Raw genomic sequence first — 22,964 nt, 5'->3', positions numbered from 1 at the left:
AAAAAAAAAAAAAAAATTAGCTGGGCATGATGGCACATGCCTGTAATCCCAGCTACTCGGGAAGTTGAAGCAGGAGTATCACTTGAGCCCAGGAGGCAGAGGTTGCAGTAAGCCGAGATTGCGCCATTGCACTCCAGCCTGGGCAAGAGCAAAACTCCATCTCCAAAAAAAAAAAAAAGTTCAGAATAGTATAGCAAATACCCATATACTTCTCATCTATATTCACAAAGTTTAATATTTCCTCACATTACTTTTATGTATTTATTCCCCTGAACTATTTGAGGATAAGTCTGAACATGTAACGTTTTATTCCTAAGTACTTCATCATGTGTCTTTGAAGAACAAGGTCACTGCTTTCTCCTATGTAAACAATACGGATGTCACTCTCAGCAACTTTAATGTAAGTTCTCTACTTGTACAATAATGTCCTTAAGAGCTTTTTTTTTTTTTTTTTTGAGACAAGGTCTCACTCTGTCACCGGGCTGGAGCAGTGGCACAATCTCAGCTCACTGCAACCTCTGCCTCCTGGGTTCAAGCGCTTGCCTGTAATCCCAGCTACTCGGGAGGCTGAGGCACGAGAATCACTTGAACCCAGGAGGCAGAGGGGGCAGTGAGCCGAGATCATGCCACTGCACTCCAGCCTGGGAGACAGGGCGAGACTGTCCCCCCCCAAAAAAAAACGAAACGAAAAATAAGGCAAATTCTATCTCATTAAAATCTTTCAATTGTATAAGAATTGTATAACCTGACTTACAAAAACTGTAGAGAAAGAGGCTAGTACAGAATAAGCAAGCCTACCCTTTATGTCACTCAGAGAACTGGGACCGCCATGAGACTGGTCTGCCTCACATACGGCCCTCCAAAAGTCCTGCTCTGCCACACTGGAGGCTTGGCCTTCATTTTGCAGACTTAGGGCCAACATGAAGTCCAAGTTTGCACTGTCTTCACCACCCTCTTTGGGGGGCTGTTGGCCTCTATTCCGTTCCTGCCTCTCTTGTTCTTCAACTGAAAAATAAAAAAACCAAAAACCAGCATTCAGGATACATTAGAAATGTTACCACCCTCAACTCAAGTCCATGCCTAGCAAATAGTCAAGGTTTACAGGCATCTGGGTAGGAACAAAAATGACCATGCTCAACCAGCTCTCTTCACCCTCTGGGTCTCCTAGCTCTGAACATTAAAGTCTGCCATATGAAAAGGCTCCATTATTATTCTAATTGTATTATTAAGCAATATTACTAAGCCATAATTATGAGACAGGCACTGCGCTAAACATTTTATACTTATTTTCTGAATTATAGTAGAATGGTTTAAAGCACGAGGTCAGATTACCTGAGTTCAAATCTTAGTTCTACCTTCAATTTTACCTACCTTCAAATAATGAGACAATTAAATGAGTTAATACATATAAAGTACTTTGCAAATGCCTAAGGGAAGTAAGATACAGGTTGAGCATACCAATCCAAAAATCCAAAATTTGAAACTTTTTGGGCATCAATATGACTCTCAAAGAAAACGCTCACTGGAACATTTTGGATTTCAGATTTCTCAGATTTGAGATACGCATCCAGTATATATAATGCAAATACTTCAAAAGTCAAAACACTTCTAGCCCCAAGTATTTTGGATAAGGGATACTCAATCTGTATAAGTGCTGGCTATTTACAAGACTGTCATCATCCTCACCATTATGAACCCTAACTATAATCCAATAGAGGCTATTTCCATTTTATAGGAAAGTGAGGTATTCCCAGTGTTACTCAGCTACAGTCAGGTTTCTATAATCAAGATCTATCTGGCCCCAAAGCCCTGTTCCCATTTGCCTTGGGATTTTGATGCCATTCTAGTTCCCTAATCCCAAGCACAACTCACACAGATTATTCTGAATTGAAACCTGGGCTGTAATGTTCCTTTGGTTGGTAGTTCTATCGTGGAAAACATCTGATTCAAAGGCTCTCAAGGGCCTTTGTGGCAGCCTCATGGGTGGGTCCAGAGCCTCAATTTGTCTGAGGAGTTGGGATGCAATCCAGATTCCATCCTGACCCCAAGATTCATCATATGCATTAGGAGGTATGGCAACCTCATTTCTCTTTTCCTCCCCCTCTCTCCCACAAACTTCAGGGTGAGTCTTCAGATCTTTCACAAGGACATTGCGACCACAGTTGCCACATAGTTCCGTCCGGGCACCACAATAATCTTCATGTTCCTTCAGTTTGAGAATGGAAAGTTCTAAATCACAGTGCTGGCAGACAGCAAGCCGCAAAGGGCACTCAGTCTCCTACAAACCAGAGGAATGAGGTAGTTAATATGCATATCTAGGAGACGTGTGTTTTAGTATAGGGCAAGGAAAGCCAAGAGTATCTACTGCAATCTTCTCTTCCAACCCTAGATTATCCTGCCATTTTTTTTATGTATTTAATATTTAAGAGTCACAGCTTCCCCTTTCGTTCCTGCCACAATGTTCTATAAAGGAAAATAAAATATTAGAGGGAGTCCACTACTCAGCCATCCTGACTATCATATCGTTTTGTGCACACATTACTAAGTAATCTAAAACCAGCCAGAGAAGCCCAGGAGCAAATAACAAGAATCATAGCAATTCAGATGTTTGTCAAAGCTCCAATGTCCCTGTCCCCTACCAACTACTCCAATTCAGTCTTAACTACCTAATAATGAGGAAAAGAACCTGCATTTTAGAAAGACACAGGTTTCTCTAACCTTCATATTTGTATTCAGCACAGGTTTTATTTTTTATTTATTATTATTATTTTTTTGAGACAGAGTATCGCTGTCGCCCAATGACAGAGTGGTGTGCATGGTGCAATTTCGGCTCACTGTAACCTCCACCTCTCGGGTTCAAGCAATTCTTGTGCCTCAGCTTCCTGAGTTGCTTGGGACCACAGGTGTGTGCCACCACACCCAGCTACATTTTTAGCACAGAAGGGGTTTCACCACATTAGCCAAGTTGGTCTCAAACTCCCAGCCTCAAGTGGTGTAAGCCACTACTCCTGGCAAATACATGTTATTTATCCAATAAAAGAGATTTGGGGGCCAGGCACAGTGACCCACACCTGTAATCCCAGCACTCTGGGAGGCTAAGGCAGGCAGATCACCTGAGGTCAGGAGTTTGAGACCAGCCTGACCAACATGGTGAAACCCTACTCTACTAAAAATACAAAAATTAGCAAGGTGTGGTGGCATTCACCTATAGGTCCAGCTACTTGGGAGGCTGAGGTAGGAGAATTGCTTGAATCCAGGAGGCAGAGGTTGCAGTGAGCTGGGATCACACCACTGCAGTCCAGCCTAGGTGACAGAGTGGGGACGAAAAAAAAAAAAAAAAAGCTTTTGAAAAAAAACTTCTGAATTGGCATTACATCTACATAGTATCAAATTTTATTTTTTAATTTTAATTTTTCTTTTATTTTTTGAGACAGGATCTCAGTGTCACCCAGGCTGGAGTGCAATGGTGCGATCATGGCTTACTGCAAGCCTTGACCTCCTGGGCTCAAGTGATCCTCCCACCTCGGCCTCCCAAGTAGCTGGGAACCACAGGCACGTGCCATCATGCCTAGCTAGGTTTTTTGTTTTATTTTTATTTTGTAGAGACAAGGGTCTCCTTATGTTGCCCAGATTGATCTCAAACTCTTAGGCTCAAGCAGTCCTCCTGCCCTGGCCTCCCAAAGTGCTGGGATTACAGGCGTGAGCCACTGTGCCCAGCTGGTATACAATTTTAAAGCCCAAAAAGGATATATGTAAAAATCTTGTCTCTTCTTCCCTGTTCCTCAGCTACCTAAGGCCTTTTTATCAATTTATTGTGTTTCCTGCAAGAGATAGTTCATGCATATATAAACAGTGCTGAAAATGTTGGAGTAGCATTTAGAATAGAACTTCAATTTTTTTTTTTTTTTTTTTTTTTTGAGATGGCGTTTCGCTCCTGTTGCCTAGGCTGGAGTACAATGGCATGATTTCGACTCACTGCAACCTCCGCCTCCTGGGTTCAAGCAATTCTCCTGCCTCAGCCTCCCAAGTAGCTGGGATTAAAGGCACCCACCACCACACCTAGCTAATTTTTGTATTTTTAGTAGAGATGGAGTTTCACCACGTTGGCCAGTCTGGTTTTAAACTCTTGACCTCATGTGATCTGCCCACCTCGGCCTCCCAAAGTGCTGGGATTATAGGCATGAGCTACCACGCCCAGCCATTTTTTTTTTTTTTTTTTTGAGACAGTCTCACTCTGTTGCCCAGGCTGGAATATAGTGGTGTGATGTTGGCTCACTGCAACCTCTGCCTCACAGGTTCAAGCAATTATCCTGCCTCAGCCTCCCGAATAGCTGGAATTACGGCATGCAGCACCATGCCTGGCTAATTTCTGTATTTTTAGTAGAGACGGGATTTCACCATGTTGATCAGGCTGGTCTTGAACTGCTGACCTCAAGTGATCTGCCCGCCTCTGCCTCCCATAGTGCTGGGATTATAGGTGTGAGTCACTGCGCCTGGCCTACCTTTTTATTTTTATTTTTTTGAGACAGGGTCTCCCTTTGTCGCCCAGGCTGGAATGCAGTGGCGCAAACAGGACTCACTGTAGCCTCAACCTCCAGGCTCAAACAATATTGTATCTCAGCCCCTCGAGCAGTTGAGACTACAGGAATGGACCACGATGTCCAGCTAATTTTTTAGTTTTTTGTAGAGATAGGGGTCTCACGATATTGCCTAGACTGGTCTTGAACTCCTTGGTTTAAGCAATCCTCTCGCCTTGGCCTCCCAAAGTGCTAGGATTACAGGCGTGAGTGAGTCACTGTAGCCCACTATGAATTACCTTTAATTTAAGGGTAATTTAATTATAAATTAATAAAATTAAGTTGTTACAGTTTGAGGCACATAGAATGAAATGCACAAATCTGTAAGTATATACCTTGGTGAATTTTAACATATGTATATCCACTCTTGCATAACTACCATATAAACAGCTGTTTGGATTTTTATTTATTTTTTTAGACGGAGTCTCACTTTGTCTCCCAGGCTGGAGTGCAATGGCACAATCTTGGCTCACTGCAAGCTCCGCCTCCCGGGTTCACGCCGTTCTCCTACCTCAGCCTCCTGAGTAGCTGGGACTACAGGCGCCCGCCACCACGCCCAGCTAATTTTTTATATTTTCAGTAGAGATGGGGTTTCACTGTGTTAGCCAGGATGGTCTCGATCTCCTGACCTCGTGATCCACCCGCCTCAGCCTCCCAAAGTGCTGGGATTATAGGCATGAGCCACCACTCCCGGCCAAGAAATGCTGAAGATCAAGGCTGCGGGATGCTCCCTACTGAATGGGAAAACTGTCCTTGGTTCCACATAGGCTATAGACACAGCCTTTCTGCCAGCAACTGTTCCTGCAAGGAACTTTAGCTCAACTGAACATACTGTCACATGGTTCCTTGAAGGGGTACAGCACTGATTTCAGTTGCATTATAAAAGATTGAGTGGTGCTTTTGACTATTAGTTTATGTCAACACTTGAAAACATGGTGAGCCCGTTTTTTTGTTTGTTTGTTTGTTTTAGATGGAGTTTCACCCTGTCACCCAGGTTGGAATGCAGTGGTACGATCTCGGCTCACTACAACCTCCTCCTCCCAAGTTCAAGCAATTTTCCTGCCTCAGCCTTCCGAGTAGCTGGGATTACAGGCACGCGTCCCATGCCCAGCTAATTTTGTATTTTTAGTAGAGACGGGGTTTCACCATGTTGGCCAGGCTGGTCTCGAACTCCTGACCCCATGATCCACCCGCCTCAGCCTCCCAAAGTGCTAGGATTACAGGTGTCAGCCACTGCACCTGACTGGATTTTTAAATTGGTGAATTAATATACTCTTTCAACGTTGGCCAGTTTTGGCCAGGTGCCATAGCTCACGCCTGTGATCTCAGCACTTGGGAAAGCCAAGGGAAGATCACTTGAGGCCAAGAGTTCGAGACTAGCCTGGGCAACATAGCAAGACCCCCAACTCTATGAAAAACAAAAATAAATAAAATTAGCCAGGCATAGTGGCCTATACCTGTAGTCCCACCTATGCAGGTAGATCATTTGAGCCCGGGAATTTGAGGCTGCAGTGAGTTATGATCATGCCACTGCATGCTAGCCTGGGTGACAGAGTGAGACTCTGTCTCTTAAAAAAGGTTTTTAATTAAAAAAAAAAAGAAAAATGACAGGGCATGGTGGCTCACGCCTGTAATCCCAACACTGTGAGAGGTCAAGGCAGTTGGATCACCCAAGGTCAGGAGTTCGAGATCACCCTGGCCAACATGGCAAAATTCCATCTCTACTAAAAATACAAAAAAAATTAGCCAGGCATGGTGGAGCACACCTGTAATCCCAGCTACTTGGGAAGCTGAGGAAGGAGAATCGCTTGAACCTGGGAGGTGGAGGTTGCAGTGAGCCAAGATCGCACCACCACACTCCAGCCTCCATGACAGGAGCAAGACTCCATCTCAAAAAAAAGACAAAAAAACTTTGGGCTGAGTACAGTGGCTCATGCCTGTAATCCTAGTACTTTGGGAGGCTGAGGCAGGAGGATCACTTGAGCCCAGGAGTTCAAGAGCAACCTGTGCAACACAGCAAGACCCTGTCTCTATTTTTGGGGGTTTTTTTTTGAGACGTAGACTCACCCTGTCATCCAGGCTGGAATGCAGTGGCGCGACCTCGGCTCACTGCAACCTCTGCCTCCCGGGTTCAAGCGATTCTCGTGCCTCAGCCTCCCAAGTAGCATGCACCTCCACATCCAGCTAATTGTTGTATTTTTAATAGGGACAGGGTTTCACCGTGTTGGCCAGGCTGGTCTCGAACTCCTGACCTCAAGTGATTCGCCCACCTCAGCCTCCCAAAGTGCTGGGATTATAGGCGTGAGCCACCCCACCCCGCCAACCCTGTCTCTATTTTAAAAAAAAAAAAAAGGGCCGGGTGCGGTGGCTCAAGCCTGTAATCCCAGCACTTTGGGAGGCCGAGGCGGGTGGATCACGAGGTCAGGAGATCGAGACTATCCTGGCTAACATGGTGAAACCCCGTCTCTACTAAAAATACAAAAAAAACTAGTCGGGCGTGGTGGCGGGCACTTGTAGTCTCAGCTACTTGGGAGGCTGAGGCGGGAGAATGGCGTGAACCCAGGAGGCGGAGCTTGCAGTGAGCCGAGATCACGCCACTGCACTCCAGCCTGGGAGACACAGCGAGACTCCGTCTCAAAAAAAAAAAAAAAAAAAAAAAAAACCTTCTGCCAGTTTTATCTCAACTAGCAAGCAAATGATACTCTATTCTCTCTCACCAAATGCTGAGGAATTTCTTAGGTTAAGTAGCATGTTATCCAAGTGTTCAAGAATTTAAAATGAGGCTGGGTGTGGTGGCTCACGCCTGTAATCCCAGCACTTTGGGAGGCTGAGATGGGTAGATCACAAGGTCAGGAGTTTGAGACCAGCCTGGCCAACATGGTGAAATCCCATCTCTACTAAAGAAACAAAAATTAGCCAGGTGTGGTGGCGGACGCCTGTAATCCCAGCTACTCGGGAGATCGAGGCAGGAGAATTGCTTGAACCTGGGAGGCAGAGTTTGCAGTGAGCTGAGATTGCACCACTGCACTCCAGCCTGGGCAACAGAACAAGACTCTGTCTCGGAAAAAAAAACAAAAAAAAAACCAAAGAATTTAAAATGAAATGACAGCTTGCAAGGCAGGCTGTGTGCTAAAGAGGTTATCCCATACTGGCAACTCCAGGGCTGGCTTCATATTCAGTGAGACTGCCAATAACTAACCCCCAGCAGAAATGATAGACTCAGTTCCAAAGGGAAAGACTTCGGGAGTCTCAACATACACAAGGGAGTTCCAACAGCCAGGTAGCCGAATCAGGCAGCAGTCACAAAGTCAAGGCCTCAAACAGGCTTTGAGAAACAGTATGCATGTGAGCTCGTGGAGAACTAACACTCAACCAGACTGGCTTTCTGCTCTGCATGTGGGTCTGTAATCTCCGTAGGACTGGGACCACAGTAACTCACTCCATGGAGCAACAAGACTAACCTCATGCTTCTTTAACAGTCTCTTCTCCAACTTCTTGTTACATTTGCAGGTCACCTAGCATAAGAAGTGAGAATCAATAAATTGGCTTTGTGACAATATGCTCATTTGCTATTGCACAATAGCAAACAAAATACATTTATGAACAACAGCAAGTGTAACACATGTATAAACATTTGGGTACTTGGTGGCTCACCTGACAGTGTTCTGCAGCCATGTGAGTCTCCATGTCAGATTTGGGAAATGGTTCCTTGCAGATAGGACACATACCAATGTTCCTTTGACAGTGGATCTCATGGATGGTAAAGTTAAACACAGGAATTTCTTTTTTGCTACAGAAATAGAACAAAGAAAAAGGCAAGCATTACTGACTAATCTATGCCTTTTCTTGCACAGTGGCATCACATGGAAATCTGTCCTGTCCAATCTTTAGTCTCCATTATTTATCTTTAGTGAATACCTAGCCTACAAACTCATGATTATTACCAATCCTGCTTTTCAAGAACTAAATCCTGGCCGGGCACGGTGGCTCACACCTGTAATCCCAGCACTCTGGGAAACCGAGGCAGGCGGATCACCTAAGGTCAGCTGTTCGAGACCAACCTGGCCAATATTGTGAAACCCCGTCTCTACTAAAAATACAAAAATTAGCCAGGCGTGATGGCAGGCACCTGTAATCCCAGCTACTCGGGAGGCTGAGGCAGGAGAATCACTTGAACCTGGGACGCAGAAGTTACTGTAAAAAAAAAAAAAAAAGAACTGGCCAGGCGCAGTGGCTCACACCTGTAATCCCAGCACTTTGAGGGGCCGAGGAGGGCGGATCACCTGAGGTCGGGAGTTCAAGACCAACCTGACCAAATGCAGAAACCCTGTCTCTACTAAAAATACAAAATTAGCCAGGTGTGGTGGCACATGCCTGTAATCTCAGCTACTCAGGAGGCTGAGGCAGGAGAATCGCTTGAACCGAGGAGGCGGAGGTTGCAGTGAGCCTAGATCGTGCCATTGCACTCCAGCCTGGGCAACAGGAGTGAAACTCTGTCTCAAAAAAAAAAAAACTAAACTAAACTAAACTAAATCCTGTCCAGGTGCAGTGGCTCACACCTGTAATCCCAGCACATTGAGAGGCTGAGGCAGGTGGATCACTAGAAGTTAGGAGTTCAAGACCAGCCTAGCCAATATGGTGAAACCCCGCTTTTACCAAAAATATAAAAAATTAATGGGGTGTGGTGGCGGGCGCCTGTAACCCCAACTACTTGGGCAGCTGAAGCAGGAGAATCACTTGAACCCAGGAGGCGGAGGTTGCAGAAAGTTGAGATTGTGCCACTGCACTCCAGCCTGGGCAACAGCAAGATTCCGTATCAAAAAAAAAAAAAAAAGAACTAAATCCTGAAGGCTGACTCTTCTGTGCAACATTCTGAGTTACCAGTGCTATGCACTACTACCTCTAAAAGCTCAGCCTTACTTTCTCAAAGTCAGAGCTGATCACAACATGAAGTCAGATGCCAAAAAGAGTGGAGCTAGGCTATTCCAAAACCATCCATGTCCCAAAGCAGAGTGATACGCTCCAGGATTATTTTATTTTTGTTTGTTTGTTTTTTTTGGTTTTTTTTGTTTTTTGAGACGGAGTCTCGCTCTGTCGCCCAGGCTGGAGTGCAGTGGCGCGATCTCGGCTCACTGCAAGCTCCGCCTCCTGGGTTTACGCTATTCTCCTGCCTCAGCCTCCTGAGTAGCTGGGACTACAGGCGCCCGCCACCGCGCTCGGCTAATTTTTTGTATTTTTAGTAGAGACGGGGTTTCACCGTGGTCTCGATCTCCTGACCTTGTGATCCGCCCGCCTCGGCCTCCCAAAGTGCTGGGATTACAGGCGTGAGCCACCGCGCCCGGCCTAGGATTATTTTAAAACAGAAAACAAACCAAAACAACAATAAAAACAAGTGAAAAAATACCCTACCACTGATTTTTCCTCAGTTTTAAGTAGTTAAATTTCATTGGCTTTTATTCCATGAAAAGTCAAACCAAAAGGAGAAGATGCCAGCTTTGGGATAGTCAAAGGGGAAGGAGAAATTGTCTCCTGTATGCCTCACATGCCTTTCAAAGCAGGCTGGATGCTTCCTGACTACAGGAACATGCTCTCTGGCTGGGTTGGTAGAAACTTCACTTCAAAGCTGCACAAAAATCAAATCCTGAACCCTTTCCTCCACCAGTCTGGTGTCTCCACTTAATTTTCCCATTCTCACTTAGTTTAGTGGTCCAAAGAACATATCTAAGCTACACAAATTAAGGAAGTAAAGTGATAATCTTACATGAAAGAATAAGACCATTTAAACATGAAAAGATTAGACACACACTCGAACTAAAGGTACATTCTATTCAAAGGCCTTACTTTTACTTATTTGGATAGGACCATTGTAAAATTCCAATTTGACCAGCTAAAGACATTAAAGAAGGTACCTATAACAATAATTCAGAAAAATAAAATACGGAACAGGATCAATACAGATAGTCATAAAACACATTATTTAAGATCATATTTTGCCTCTGGAGCTGAATACTAGAAGAACTCTCTCCCACACTAAATAATAGTTTATTTCTCTTTTAATAACCTTTAATATTCAGACATTGTCTAAAAAACATTTCGAAGTAGAATAAATGATGTGCCTCCAGCTTATAGTCATTCTTCCAAACTGAAAGACCAAGACACCAAGGCAGTGCAATTCATTTTCATCCAATGGTGGAATTATCAAGCTGGGGACCCCAAGGCAGCTCTCAAAGCGGCACTGGAAGGTGACAGAACAATCAACCGTGAGAGATGGGAAGAAAACTCAAATGGATAAAGAGGTAAATTACTGACAGATTTAACTTCCCATATTTCTCTCAAATTTCTAGCTTTCTAAGGAAACTACTCATTTTGAATTAATTTAGTTAAAATAATAAATCCCAACTTTTTAAAGATGTTGTGAAACTAATAGTTTAATACATTACTGGTGGTAGAATAAACTATCTAAAAACAGTCTGAAAATGCATTTCTAGGACCATAAAATTATATACTCTGTAACACAATAATCCTCCTCTTGGGATTATGTATGAATATTTTCATTAGAGTATCATAGAATGGTAAAAAATGAAAGTCATTAAAAATACCTAAGCAAGAAAGGAATATCTAAGTTACATATAGTACACCAACAAAGTGGAAGAAGCAATGTTATATTGTGATTGCAAATCATGTATGTACAAATGCCATGAAAATTAAAGCCAGCTGGCCGGGCGCGGTGGCTCAAGCCTGTAATCCCAGCACTTTGGGAGGCCGAGGCGGGTGGATCACGAGGTCAGGAGATCGAGACTATCCTGGCTAACATAGTGAAACCCCGTCTCTACTAAAAATACAAAAAAAAAAACTAGCCGGGCGTGGTGGCGGGCACCTGTAGTCTCAGCTACTTGGGAGCCTGAGGCGGGAGAATGGCGTGAACCCGGGAGGCGGAGCTTGCAGTGAGCCGAGATCACGCCACTGCACTCCAGCCTGGGAGACACAGCGAGACTCCGTCTCAAAAAAAAAAAAAAAAAAAAAGAAAATTAAAGCCAGCAATTACTGCTTAGGGTGTAGAAAACCTGGGTTCCTTTTTCATAATTTTGGCAATAATTTTATTTTAATGGCAAATATGGAGACACTAAATGTCTAGCATTTACTTTACAAGGCTGTTCAGGATAACTTGTCGACATACTACATACACAAGGCCCCTAAAACTTTAGAATTAAAACAAAAAATATTAAGGACCACACCATCATAATATGAAAAAGCAAGAATCGAAAGCAGCTGTCAGGTAAGACCACAAAGCATTTACTAGTCCACATATTCACCTCTTAGGAAATGCTAAAATAAGATATTTGCAACAATTATATAAAATAGTTGCCTGCTGTTTTTTTCTTTTAAAATTTAACTGCCAACATATTCCTACCAAACATTCCAACCAGATGAAGTACTAATATGCTTTCTTCCTACCTTCAGATAAAATGAAGATGTTTTAAGTGAGATAAATGGGCGCACAATTCCGTATCCAGATAAAACTGCTAAAAGTCTCAAGGAAGGGCTAGCAAATTAGAGGTGAAATTTCATTTAGATATAAATAGCTGAAAGGCAAACCAAAGCTTCCAGGAAAATTCCCAAGAGCTTTCCAAACACTAAACACAAACAACCAGAAATTAATTCTTTACAGGTTTAGTCAGCCTTCTATGCTAATTTGCTTTTTTCTTTAATTTCTTTGGCTTTGAATAGCCTTGTTTTTCACTAGCTTTCCATTAACTCACCCTTTAACTCTCTTAGCATAGTTATTTATATATTGTCCTAGGCTTGAGATTCCTCCTAATTGGAGTAGACTGATAAAACAGGTGTATCTTAACTAACGCTAAAAACCAGTGTGTCTGTTTTCTTATGTTTCAGTAGCTATACATATAAAATTCAAAAAAACCTAAAATAGCTTATGAAATGGTAGAAAGTGATAGTGGCATAGCAGAAATACCCTACAATATGGCAAGACACCTTCAATGAGATGAAATCTTAATTCCAAGCAGGTAAAGAATATTGTAACCAGCTCTTGCTCTAATTATATCCTAATTCTGCCAAAGTTAGGCTGAGAAGAAAGAAAAAGACAACAACGACAACAAAAATGTTATTTGACTCAAATATTCTACCAATGAGTCAAACTATTTTTGTTATTCCACATCTCTTTCTACCACAGTTTGCTAAGGTAAACATAGCACATTGTGAAAGAAGTACCCAGTGAAGGAAAATAAAGTAATAAACATAGCAGACAGTTCTGCTTTGCTTTTTTTGTCAGCTTACAGTAAGAGCACTTGTATAGCACCAAGATACCAAGTTAAGTTCTTAGGAAATCCCCAACAGGAACCAGCTGATTACTAACTTTACAACTAGTTTCATTTCATCAGGAAAAAGATGCTCTTTCTTGTAATTCATGTGGGTTATAAACACCAAAATAAAAAACTTAACATTCAAGACTGTGTCAGTCTTCACTAAGAGTTTTTAAATCAGGAAATGGTAGTGATTAAGCTTGACTGTCCTCATTCCACTAACATTTCTTAGATTTAATGTCTTACCAGTTGTCACACAGTCGAGTTTCCTGGTCATCTAGAAATTCAGCCATCTTTAGCTCTTCCTGAAAACCACAAAGGAAGACATGAACTTTCTCTTTCATTTCTGCTTTCAAGATGACATGCAAAAAACAAAATAAAAAACTAGTATACAGAAAATGTCACCCAAACCTGCATGTTAAAGCATTTTATTCAATATCCAGCCCCTTGAGATTTTCTTATTTTAAAATTATCAATTTAAAATAATTTTATTGGATAACGGACTTTTAAAAAATAAAAATAATAAAATAAAATACTTTTACTAGGCTGGGGACAGTGGCTCATGCCTATAATCTCATGCCTATAATCAGTACTTTGGGAGGCCGAGGCGGGTGGATCACTTGAGCCCAGGAGTTCAAGACCAACCTGGCCACAACCTGGGGAAACCCCACGTCTACAAAAAATACAAAAAAAAAAAAATTACCCAGGCATGGTGATGTGTGCCTGTAGTCCCAGCTACTCAAGAGGCTGAGGCAGGAGGAATGCGCAAGAGGAATGCTTAAGCCCAGGAGTTCAAGGCTGCGGAGAGCCATGATCATGCCACTGCACTCCAGCCTGGGTGACAGAGTGAGACCCTTTCTCAAAAATAATAATAATATCCTGGCCAGGTGCGGTGGCTCACACCTGTAATCCCAGCACTTAGGGAGGCCGAGGCAGGCAGATCACAAGGTCAGGAGATCAAGACCATCCTAGCCAACATGGTGAAACCCCATCTCTACTAAAAATACAAAAATTAGCTGGGCGAGGTGGCGCGTGCCTGTAATCCCAACTACTCTAGAGGCTGAGGCAGGAGAATCGCTTTAACCAGGGAGTAAGAAGTTGCAGTGAGTGGAGTTCGTGCCACTGCACTCCAGCCTGGCGACAGAGTGAGACTCTGTCTCAAAAATAAATAAATAAATAAAAATAAAATAACATCCCTCAGAGATTTCATCCAATTACCCTAAAAGCATCATAAATAACAATAGTAAAATTATCAAATACAGGAAATTAACACTAATACAATACTAGTAACTAATCTATAGAATTTATTCAAATTTCACCAACAAGCCAGGCACAGCGGCTCATGCCTGTAATCCCAGAACTTTGGGAGGCTAAGCTAGGAGGATTGCTTGAACCCAGGAGTTTAAGATCAGCCTGGGCAATATGGTGAAACCCCTTCTCTACAAACAATTTAAAAATTAGCCAGACGTGGTGGCGCACACCTGTGGTCCCAGCCACTCAGAAGGCTGAGATGGGAAGATCACTTAAGCCCAGGAGGTCAAGGCTGCAGTGAGCAGTGATTGTATCACCGCACCCTAGCCTGGGTGACAGAGTGAGACCCTGTCTCAAAAAAAAAAAAAAAAAAAAAAAATCACCATCCCACCCTTTTTCTGGTCCAGCATTCAATCTAGGATCACACATTGCATTTAGCAGTTACTTGTACTTAATTTCCTTTGATCTGGGAGAGTTCTTCAGTCTTTCTTTCTCTTTCATGACCTTGTTAAGCATACTGGCTTCTTTTTTTTTTTTTTTTTTAAACAGAGTCTCGCTCTGTTGCCTAGGCTGGAGTGCAGTGGTGTGATCTCGGCTCACTGCAACCTCCACCGCAGCCCCCCGAGTAGCTGGGACCACAGGTATGTGCCACCATGCCCAGCTAATTTTTGTATTTTCAGTAGAGACGGGGTTTCACCATGTTGAGCAGGATGGTCTTGAACTCCTGACCTCAGATAATCCACCAGCCTTGGCCTCCCAAAGTGCTAGGATTACAGGTATGAGCCACCATGCCCAGCCAGCTATTTTATATAATGTCCTTCAATTTGGGTTTGTCTGATATTTTCTCATGATTAAATTCAGGTTACACATTTTTGGCAAGAACACCATAGAAATCATGTTATGCTCGTCTCAGTGCCTTATATCAGAAGGTACATGATGTCAACAGTCTTATTTTACTATTGATGTAAACCATGATCACATAGTTGATATGGTGTCTGCCAAATTTCTTCACTATAAAGTTTCTCCTGCTTTTTAAACAAGATGTCAATGCAGAAAGCAAAGCACTGGCAACTTTACTACCATTGTTTAGTTTAGATTATTCCTTTCCATGATACAAAAATGGTCTTAAATCCTGCCCCCAATAGGGTTCTTTAATGGTTTTGGCATTATCAAGTGAGTTGCCACTTTTCAAAACATGTATTTAGTCATTTGTTCAACAAGCTTAATTAGGACAATACTTTGGGGCTGGGCCCGGTGGCTCACGCCTGTAACCCCAGCACTTTGGGAGGCCGAGGTGGGCGGATCACTTGAGGTCAGGAGTTCGAGACCAGCCTGGCCAACATGGCGAAACACCTCTCTACTAAAAATGCAAAAATTAACCGGGTGCCTGTAGTCCCAGCTACTAGGGAGGCTGAAGCAGAACTGCTTGAACCCGGGAGGTGGAGGTTGCAGTAAGCCAGGATCGCACCACTGCACTCCAGCCTGGGCAAAAGAGTGAGACTCTGTCTCGAAAAAATAAAAATTAAAAAAAAAAGGACAATACTGTAGGCCAGGTGCAGTGTCTCACACCTGTAATCCCAGCGCTCTGGAAGGCTGAGGTGGGTAGATCACTTAAGCTCAGGAGTCGAAGGCCAGCCAGGAAACATAGTAAGACCTTGTCTCTATAAAAAATAAGCAGCTGGTGTGGTGGCTCACCCCTATAATCCCAGCACTTTGGGAGACCGAGACGGGCGGATCACAAGGTCAGGAGATCGAGACCATCCTGGCTAACACGGTGAAACCCGCTCTCTACTAAAAAATACAAAAAATTAGCCGGGCGTGGTGGCGGGCGCCTGTGGTCCCAGCTACTCGGGAAGCTGAGGCAGGAGAATGGCATGAACCCGGGAGGCAGAGCTTGCAGTGAGCTGAGATCACGCCACTGCCCTCCAGCCTGGGCAACAGAGCGAGACTCTGTCTCAAAAAAAAAAGGCAAAAAATTAGGTGGGTGTGGTGGCACATGCCTGTAATCTCAGCTACTTGGGAGGCTGGGGTGGGAGGATGAGGTAGTCCCCAGCTACTTGGGAGGCTTGAGCCCAGGAGGTCAAGGCTACAGTGAGTGAGTTGTGATCACACCACTGCACTCCAGCCTGGGTGACAAAGTGAGACCCTGTCTCAAAGAAAAAGAAGACCATACTGTGTGCCACTGTGCCCTGGCACTAAAAATACTTTACAAAATAAGGAAATATAGTATCTGATAAAGCGATTTAGTGGTAGAGAAAAACAATAAGCAAAAAAATACATATAACTTAAGGTGAGTATTGTGATGGAAAAGTATACAGACAAATAAATGGGGGTGGAGTAGAGGCAAATCTACTTTAGGTAGATAAGAGTGATCAGAGAAGAACTTTCTAGGCAGACGACATTTAAAGTAAGAACTGAAGTACAAGAGCCAACCATGAAAAGACAAAGATGGAGGATGGGAATGGGGGAAAATCCATCCAGGCAGTGGAAAGGGCAAAAGGCCTAAAAGCAATGAAAGAGAAAGTAGGGCCGGGCGCGGTGGCTCAAGCCTGTAATCCCAGCACTTTGGGAGGCCGAGACGGGCGGATCACAAGGTCAGGAGATCGAGACCATCCTGGCTAACACGGTGAAACCCCGTCTCTACTAAAAAATACAAAAACCTAGCCGGGCGAGGTGGCGGGCGTCTGTAGTCCCAGCTACTCGGGAGGCTGAGGCAGGAGAATGGCGTGAACCCGGGAGGCGGAGCTTGCAGTGAGCTGAGATCCGGCCACTGCACTCCAGTCTGGGCGACAAAGCGAGACTCTGTCTCAACAACAAAAAAAAAAAAAAAAAAAAGAAAGAGAAAGTAAAGGCAGACCTGGAAAAACATAATAAAAAAGGGGAATGACTCAAGGTCTTGTCATATAAGACAGAAAGAATATTGGATTAGATTCCAAGCTCAATGGTAAACACTGAAGGGCTTTAAACTAGGGAATGACATAATTCAAGATACCCACTCTGGGCTGGGCGCGGCAGTCACGCCTGTAATCCCAGCACTTTGGGAGGGCGAGGTGGGCGGATCACTGGAGGTCTGGGGTTCGAGACCAGCCTGGCCAACATGGCAAAACCAAGTCTCTACTAAAAATACAAAAATTAGCTGGGCGTGGTGACGGGCGCCTGTATGCCAGCTACTCAGGAGGCTGAGGCAAGAGAATCACTTAAACCCAGGGGGCAGAGGTTGCATTGAGCTGAGATCTCGCCACTGCACTCCAACCTGAACAACAGAAGGTGATTCCATCTCAAAAAAAAAAAAAAAAAGATATTCACTCTCACGAAATGGCAACTAAGGAGGGCTGTCCGACTGATTTCAGGTGTGCTCTATTCCAGACCACTAAATGGCCAACTCTAAGGCCAGAGCTCAGATGTGGCAGGTGCTTGCTTTTCTAGATGCAAGGAGACTGGGGGTGGCCTGCAGGGTCCCCCTCTGGGGGTCAAGTTCTGGCTGGTTCTGCCAGATTTAACCTCTCTGGGCCTCAGATTCTTCAGGCAGAAGACTGACAATACTTCAAAGGATCAAGGAAACGAGCGAATGCACGGAAGAGTCGAGGCACAGAAAAAAGTCTTCAAGCTTATAAGGAGCCCGTTGGGCGTCGGCTAGATCTCTCTGGTCCGCAGAGGGGACCGTCCCTCTGCCCGAGGCAGCGTAGCTTCCACTGCCGGGTCCAGATACCCCAAGGTAGTTTCCAATCGCCCCCTTCCCCAGCAAGGTCGGTGATGGGGAGTGAAGAAGTAAGCGGCTTCTCAAATAATAGCAGTTGCCAAACGCTTACCGGGAAAATCTTTTAATCCCGACTACAATCCTAAGAGGTGAAAGTCTTGGTCCCCACTTTAGAGGCTGCGAAAGCGGAAGGCCACCTGAGTTTTCCGCAGCACCAGCGGGTCGGAGTGCGGGCTCGGACTCGGGTCCTTCGGCCTCGAGGCCGCATTAGGCCACTCGCGACCCCCCAGGCCGGCAGCTCGAGGCTCGGGCTCTAGGCCCAGGCCGGCATTGAGCCCAGCTCCGCCCGGGACGCGGTGGCCACAGAGGCGCTGCGGACGACGCCCGCTTCCCGGCTCCCCAGACCAACCTAGGCCGCGAAGGGGGCGGCGTCGCCGGGGGCTGCCAAGGCGCCGGTTCCCTGAGGAGAAAGCGCGGCCTCCTCCAGTCGCCAGAGATGCCGCCGCGCGGGCATCCTCTCCTCACAGTCGCTACCCCGGGCCCAGAGACCCCACGCCCACACACCCCTCCCTTGGGATGCCGGACCCTTCCTAAACTGGAGGCCTCAGGGAATCTCCAGCCGCGTGCCGCCGCTACACCTCACCAGGGACGAGAGGAGAAACGTTGAGTTGACACACTAGCTGCAGACACGGAGCCTCCTCTGTCAGACCCCGCACTGAACAACGGCCCTCAGAGCTGCCTCACCACTTCCGCCCATCGCGGAGGAGCGCTCCCATTGGCCAGGGGCTGCTCCAGCTGTCGACCCATTGGATAACACCGTTGTCGCTCCCAGGGCCCCGCCTTCTGCGCGTCGATTGGCTCCCCGGAGGCCCACGGGGGCGTGTCCCTGGAAGCCCTGGCCCCTGCACATCTGGAACCAGAGGCACGGAGCTGAGCTGTGAGCCTGTTGCTGAGTTTAACAACTGTCCCCGACACAGGCTAATAATATTTGCATGAATAATTCTGTACAAACATTAGTAATATGCCTAATATATTGAGATAATTAATGGTATTTTTTCTTTTCTCATGAGCCATTAATACTTATTAGTCATTCTTGTTGCTATGATAATGCCCTTGTGCAAGACTTCTGCAGGGCTGTGACCATATTTGAGCACTTTACTTTTTTGCAGTGGAAGAGTGAACCTGAGATGCAGGTTTGAGAGCTAGTTTCTCCACTTGCTGCCTGAATGGATTCCCTGAGCTTCTCTTACCTCGTGTATAATAAAGGAGAGAATAATTATGTAAGTATAATTACCAAGCACATATTACAAACAATACAGCCATTTAAAATTATGATTCCATTGCAGATTATAATTGCAAAATATGGGCCGGGCGCGGTGGCTCAAGCCTGTAATCCCAGCACTTTGGGAGGCCGAGACGGGCGGATCACGAGGTCAGGAGATCGAGAGACGATCCCGGCTAACACGGTGAAACCCCGTCTCTACTAAAAAATACAAAAAACTAGCCGGGCGAGGTGGCGGGCGCCTGTAGTCCCAGCTACTCGGGAGGCTGAGGCAGGAGAATGGCGTAAACCCGGGAGGCAGAGCTTGCAGTGAGCTGAGATCCGGCCACTGCACTCCAGCCTGGGTGACAGAGCAAGACTCCGTCTCAAAAAAAAAAAAAAAAAAAAAAAATTGCAAAATATGGAGGGCAAGGCGGGTGGATCTCTTGAGCTCAGGAATTAGAGACCAGCCTGGGCAATATAGTGAGACCGTATCTCTACAAAAAAAATACAAAAATTAGCCAGGCGTGGTGGCACGCACCTGTAGTTCCACCTCCTTGGGAGGCTGAGGTGGAAGGATCCCTCGAGTCTAGGAGGCAGAGGCTGGAGTGAGCCCTGATCATGCCACTGCACTCCAGCCTGGGGGAACAGAGCAAGACCCTGTCTCAAAAATAATATAATGTAATATAATATAATATAATATAATATAATATAATATAATAGCAAAATGTTCATAAGCTAGTACTAAGCAAGAAAAGCATCTAATGGGCTGGGCGCGGTGGCTCACGCCTGTAATCCCAACACTTTGGGAGGCCGAGGCTGGTGGATCACCTGAGGTCAGGAGTTCCAGATCAGCCTGGCCAACATGGTGAAACCCCATCTCTACTAAAAATACAAAAATTAGCTGGCTGTGGTGGCAGGCGCCTATAATCCTAGCTACTTGGGAGGCTGAGACAGGAGAATCCCTTCAACCCAGGAGGTAGAGGTTGCAGTGAGCCGAGATTGAGCCACTGCACTCCAGCCTGGGCAACAAAATCAAAACTCCGTCTCAAAGCAATATTTATAACAAAATAAAATATTTAGTTTAAATATGCAGTATAATTTGTGCGATTCCAAACATATAAAGTTCAAAACCAGGGAAAACTAACCTAAAGAAGAGAAGTAAGTAACTGGTTCCATTCAGAGGGTATATAGCCTGCAAGGGGATATAAGAAAGATTTTCTAGAAATATTTATATCTTGATCTGCAAAGTGATTAACACAGATGTATTAATTAGTAAATAGTTATTAAGCTACACACCTATGTCTTAAGCACTTTACATTGTATGTTAAAACTTACTGGAGTTCAAAAGAAAGCACAATCATTAAAGATTAAAAAACAATCAGAAAAAATGTGTATTAATATGAATTAAGCATATTAATATATTAAGTATATATAAAGAAAAAATGAACCATATAGTGTGTTCTCTTATGAATAAGGTGTTTTAACTCAGCATAATGTTTTTGAGGTTTATCCATGCTGTTGATAATATCAAGCCTATTCCTTTTCAGTGCCAAGTAGCACAGCACATGGATATGCCACAATTTATACTGACAAACATTAGAACTGGTTCTAGTTTTTGGCCAGGCGTGGTGGCTCACAATCCCAGCACTTTGGCAGGTCGAGGCGGGTGGATCGCCTGAGCTCAGGACTTCCAGACCAGCCTGGGCAACATAATAAAATCCTGTCTCTACAAAAAATACAAAAAGTTAGCCACTGGTGGTGGCTCATGCGTGTAGTCCCAGCTACTTGGGAGGCTAAGGTGAGAAGATTGCTTGAGCCTGAGAGATGGAGGTTTCAGTGAGCTGAGATGGCACCACTGCACTCCAGTCTGGGTGACAGAGTGAGACTCCGCCTCAAAAAAAAAAATTGATTCTAGTTTAAGCAGTAGTAAACATTCTTGTGCAAGTCTTTGGGGATATATGTTTTATTTCTCTCAGATAAATACTTGGAAGTGGGATTGCTGGATCATATGGTAAGTCTATGTTTTAACTTTAGAAACTGCCAAACTGTTTTCCAAAGTGATTGCGCCACTAAGCGTTCCCAACAGCAGTGTAGGAGAGTTTCAGTTGCTCCGCATAGTCATCCACTTGGTATAAACACATTTTGAATAAATAAACAGAAGAATGGCAGTCCTGTCTCCTGGGAACAGCTGTCTTCCCTTGCCTGAGTGACCCAGAAGCTCCTCTAAATTCATAGTTCACAGTGGGAGGAGAAAACAAGGTCCAGGGTAGCAAAGAATGAACTGGAAATAATGATAAGCTCAAATTTCACTTAACCCCTGGGGCGCCTTATTTTCACTGGCCTAAATCCAACAGCAGAAATCAAAAAAGTTTAGGAGCATTTTATTCCTGACCAAAAAAGGCAGGCAAGGCAGGGTGATTACAGTGGCAGCAGAAAGGATTTAGATTAGGTTAGAGGAAGAGCTGCGTCTTGGTTTACCAGGAGTCACCTGTATGAGAGGATTAGATGGAGTTCCCCCCAACCTCCTTGCACCAGAATCTTTAAAGGGCTCGTTAGAAATTTATTTTTTTTTAATTTATTTACTTATTTTTTGTTTTTTTGAGACAAAGTCCCACTCTCTCGCCCAGGCTGGAGTGCAGTGGCGCGATCTCGGCTCACTGCAACCTCCGCCTGCTGGGTTCAAGCAATTCTCCTGCCTCAGGCTCCCGAGTAGCTGGGACTGTAGGCACCTACCACCACACCTGGCTATTTTTTTGCATTTTTAGTAGAGATGAGGTTTCGCCATGTCGGTCAGGCTGGTCTTGAACTCCTGACCTCAAATGATTCTCCTGCCTTGGCCTCCCAAAGTGCTAGGATTACAGGCATGAGCCACTGCGCCCAGCCGGCTTGTTAGAAATTTATATGTCTGCTCAAGGTCAACCTCCTCACTATCCCAATTCCCTAGTATCCCAACCTCATCCCCCAAAACTCACTAAATTAACTGAATCTGGATTTCTGGTGTCATGGCCTAAATGGCACTTCTGGGCTCTGGCAGATTTAGCATTCACTGCAGTGGAATTTTGATAAAGCCCAAAGGGAGAGGTGTTGCCCTACCCTTCCCAGCTCAGCCCTACTCAGAGCCCTGCCAGGCTTGGGGAGAGAAATTCCTCTCCTCTAGCCAAAGCTGTGACTACCTAGTCTGAGAAGCCAACCCAACTCCTCTATTCCCCAACATGCCTCCATCCCTGTTTTAAACCGTCCTCTGCCTCCTGCAGGCTCAGCCCCTGCTCAAGGGCTAGGGATCTTCCCTGACAGTATGCAGCTTTTCCTCATTCTAGCTGCCAACCTATTCACTTCCTCCCACTTTTACTTCCCAGCAAGCAGCTGCTTAGAGTCAGATTCCTGGCCCCATGCCTAGCCCGGACACATGGAAGGCACTCAATTTCTACTTGCAGAATTACTTCAAGGTGCTGCTTTACAATAAACTCTTCTTTTTTTTTTTTTTTTTTTTGAAACAGAATCTCGGCTGGGTGCAGTGGCTCACACCTGTAATCCCAACACTTTGGGAAGCCGAGGCAGGCAGATCACCTGAGGTAGGGAGTTCGAGACCAGCCTGACCAACATGAAGAAACCCCATCTCTACTACAAATACAAAATAAGCCAGGTGTGGTAGTGCGTGCCTGTAATCCCAGCTACTCGGGAGGCTGAGGTGGGAGAATCACTTGAATCTGGGAGGTGGTGATTGCGTTGAGCCGAGATCACGCCATTGTACTCTAGCCTAGGCAACAAGAGCGAAACTGTCTCATAAAAAAAAAAAAAAAAAAAAAAAAAAGGAAGGAAAAAAGAAACAGAATATCTTGTTCTGTCACCCAGCC

The 22,964-nt window shown here is 44.8% G+C and overlaps 1 protein-coding gene and 1 long non-coding RNA gene across 6 annotated transcripts in view; both read right to left on the bottom strand.

The window, feature by feature from the left end:
- The window catches only part of TRAFD1 (TRAF-type zinc finger domain containing 1), a 28,761-nt gene extending 10,213 nt beyond the window's left edge, over positions 1 to 18,548 (bottom strand). Inside the window, exons 1-7 of one of the 5 annotated variants that reach the window (XM_028828950.2) lie at positions 18,490 to 18,548; positions 17,959 to 18,023; positions 13,145 to 13,203; positions 8,232 to 8,367; positions 8,039 to 8,092; positions 1,873 to 2,278; positions 799 to 1,005 (exon numbers count right to left, since the gene is read on the bottom strand). In XM_028828950.2, coding sequence (XP_028684783.1) covers positions 799 to 1,005; positions 1,873 to 2,278; positions 8,039 to 8,092; positions 8,232 to 8,367; positions 13,145 to 13,191 — 850 coding nt within the window. In that variant the 5' untranslated portion in view covers positions 13,192 to 13,203; positions 17,959 to 18,023; positions 18,490 to 18,548. 5 annotated transcript variants of the gene reach the window in all.
- Positions 2,743 to 6,677, bottom strand: LOC144333080 (uncharacterized). Its single transcript, XR_013401432.1, has 2 exons — positions 6,035 to 6,677; positions 2,743 to 3,071 (listed from the first exon to the last, which is right to left on the bottom strand). It is a non-coding gene; the product is annotated as an uncharacterized LOC144333080 (long non-coding RNA).
- Positions 18,549 to 22,964: the final 4,416 nt, after the last annotated feature.

The sequence above is a fragment of the Macaca mulatta genome, chromosome 11 (assembly GCF_049350105.2).
Source record: "Macaca mulatta isolate MMU2019108-1 chromosome 11, T2T-MMU8v2.0, whole genome shotgun sequence".
NCBI lineage: Eukaryota > Metazoa > Chordata > Mammalia > Primates > Cercopithecidae > Macaca > Macaca mulatta.
Note: the sequence above shows the minus strand (reverse complement) of the source record. Positions and strands in the feature narration are given on the sequence as shown.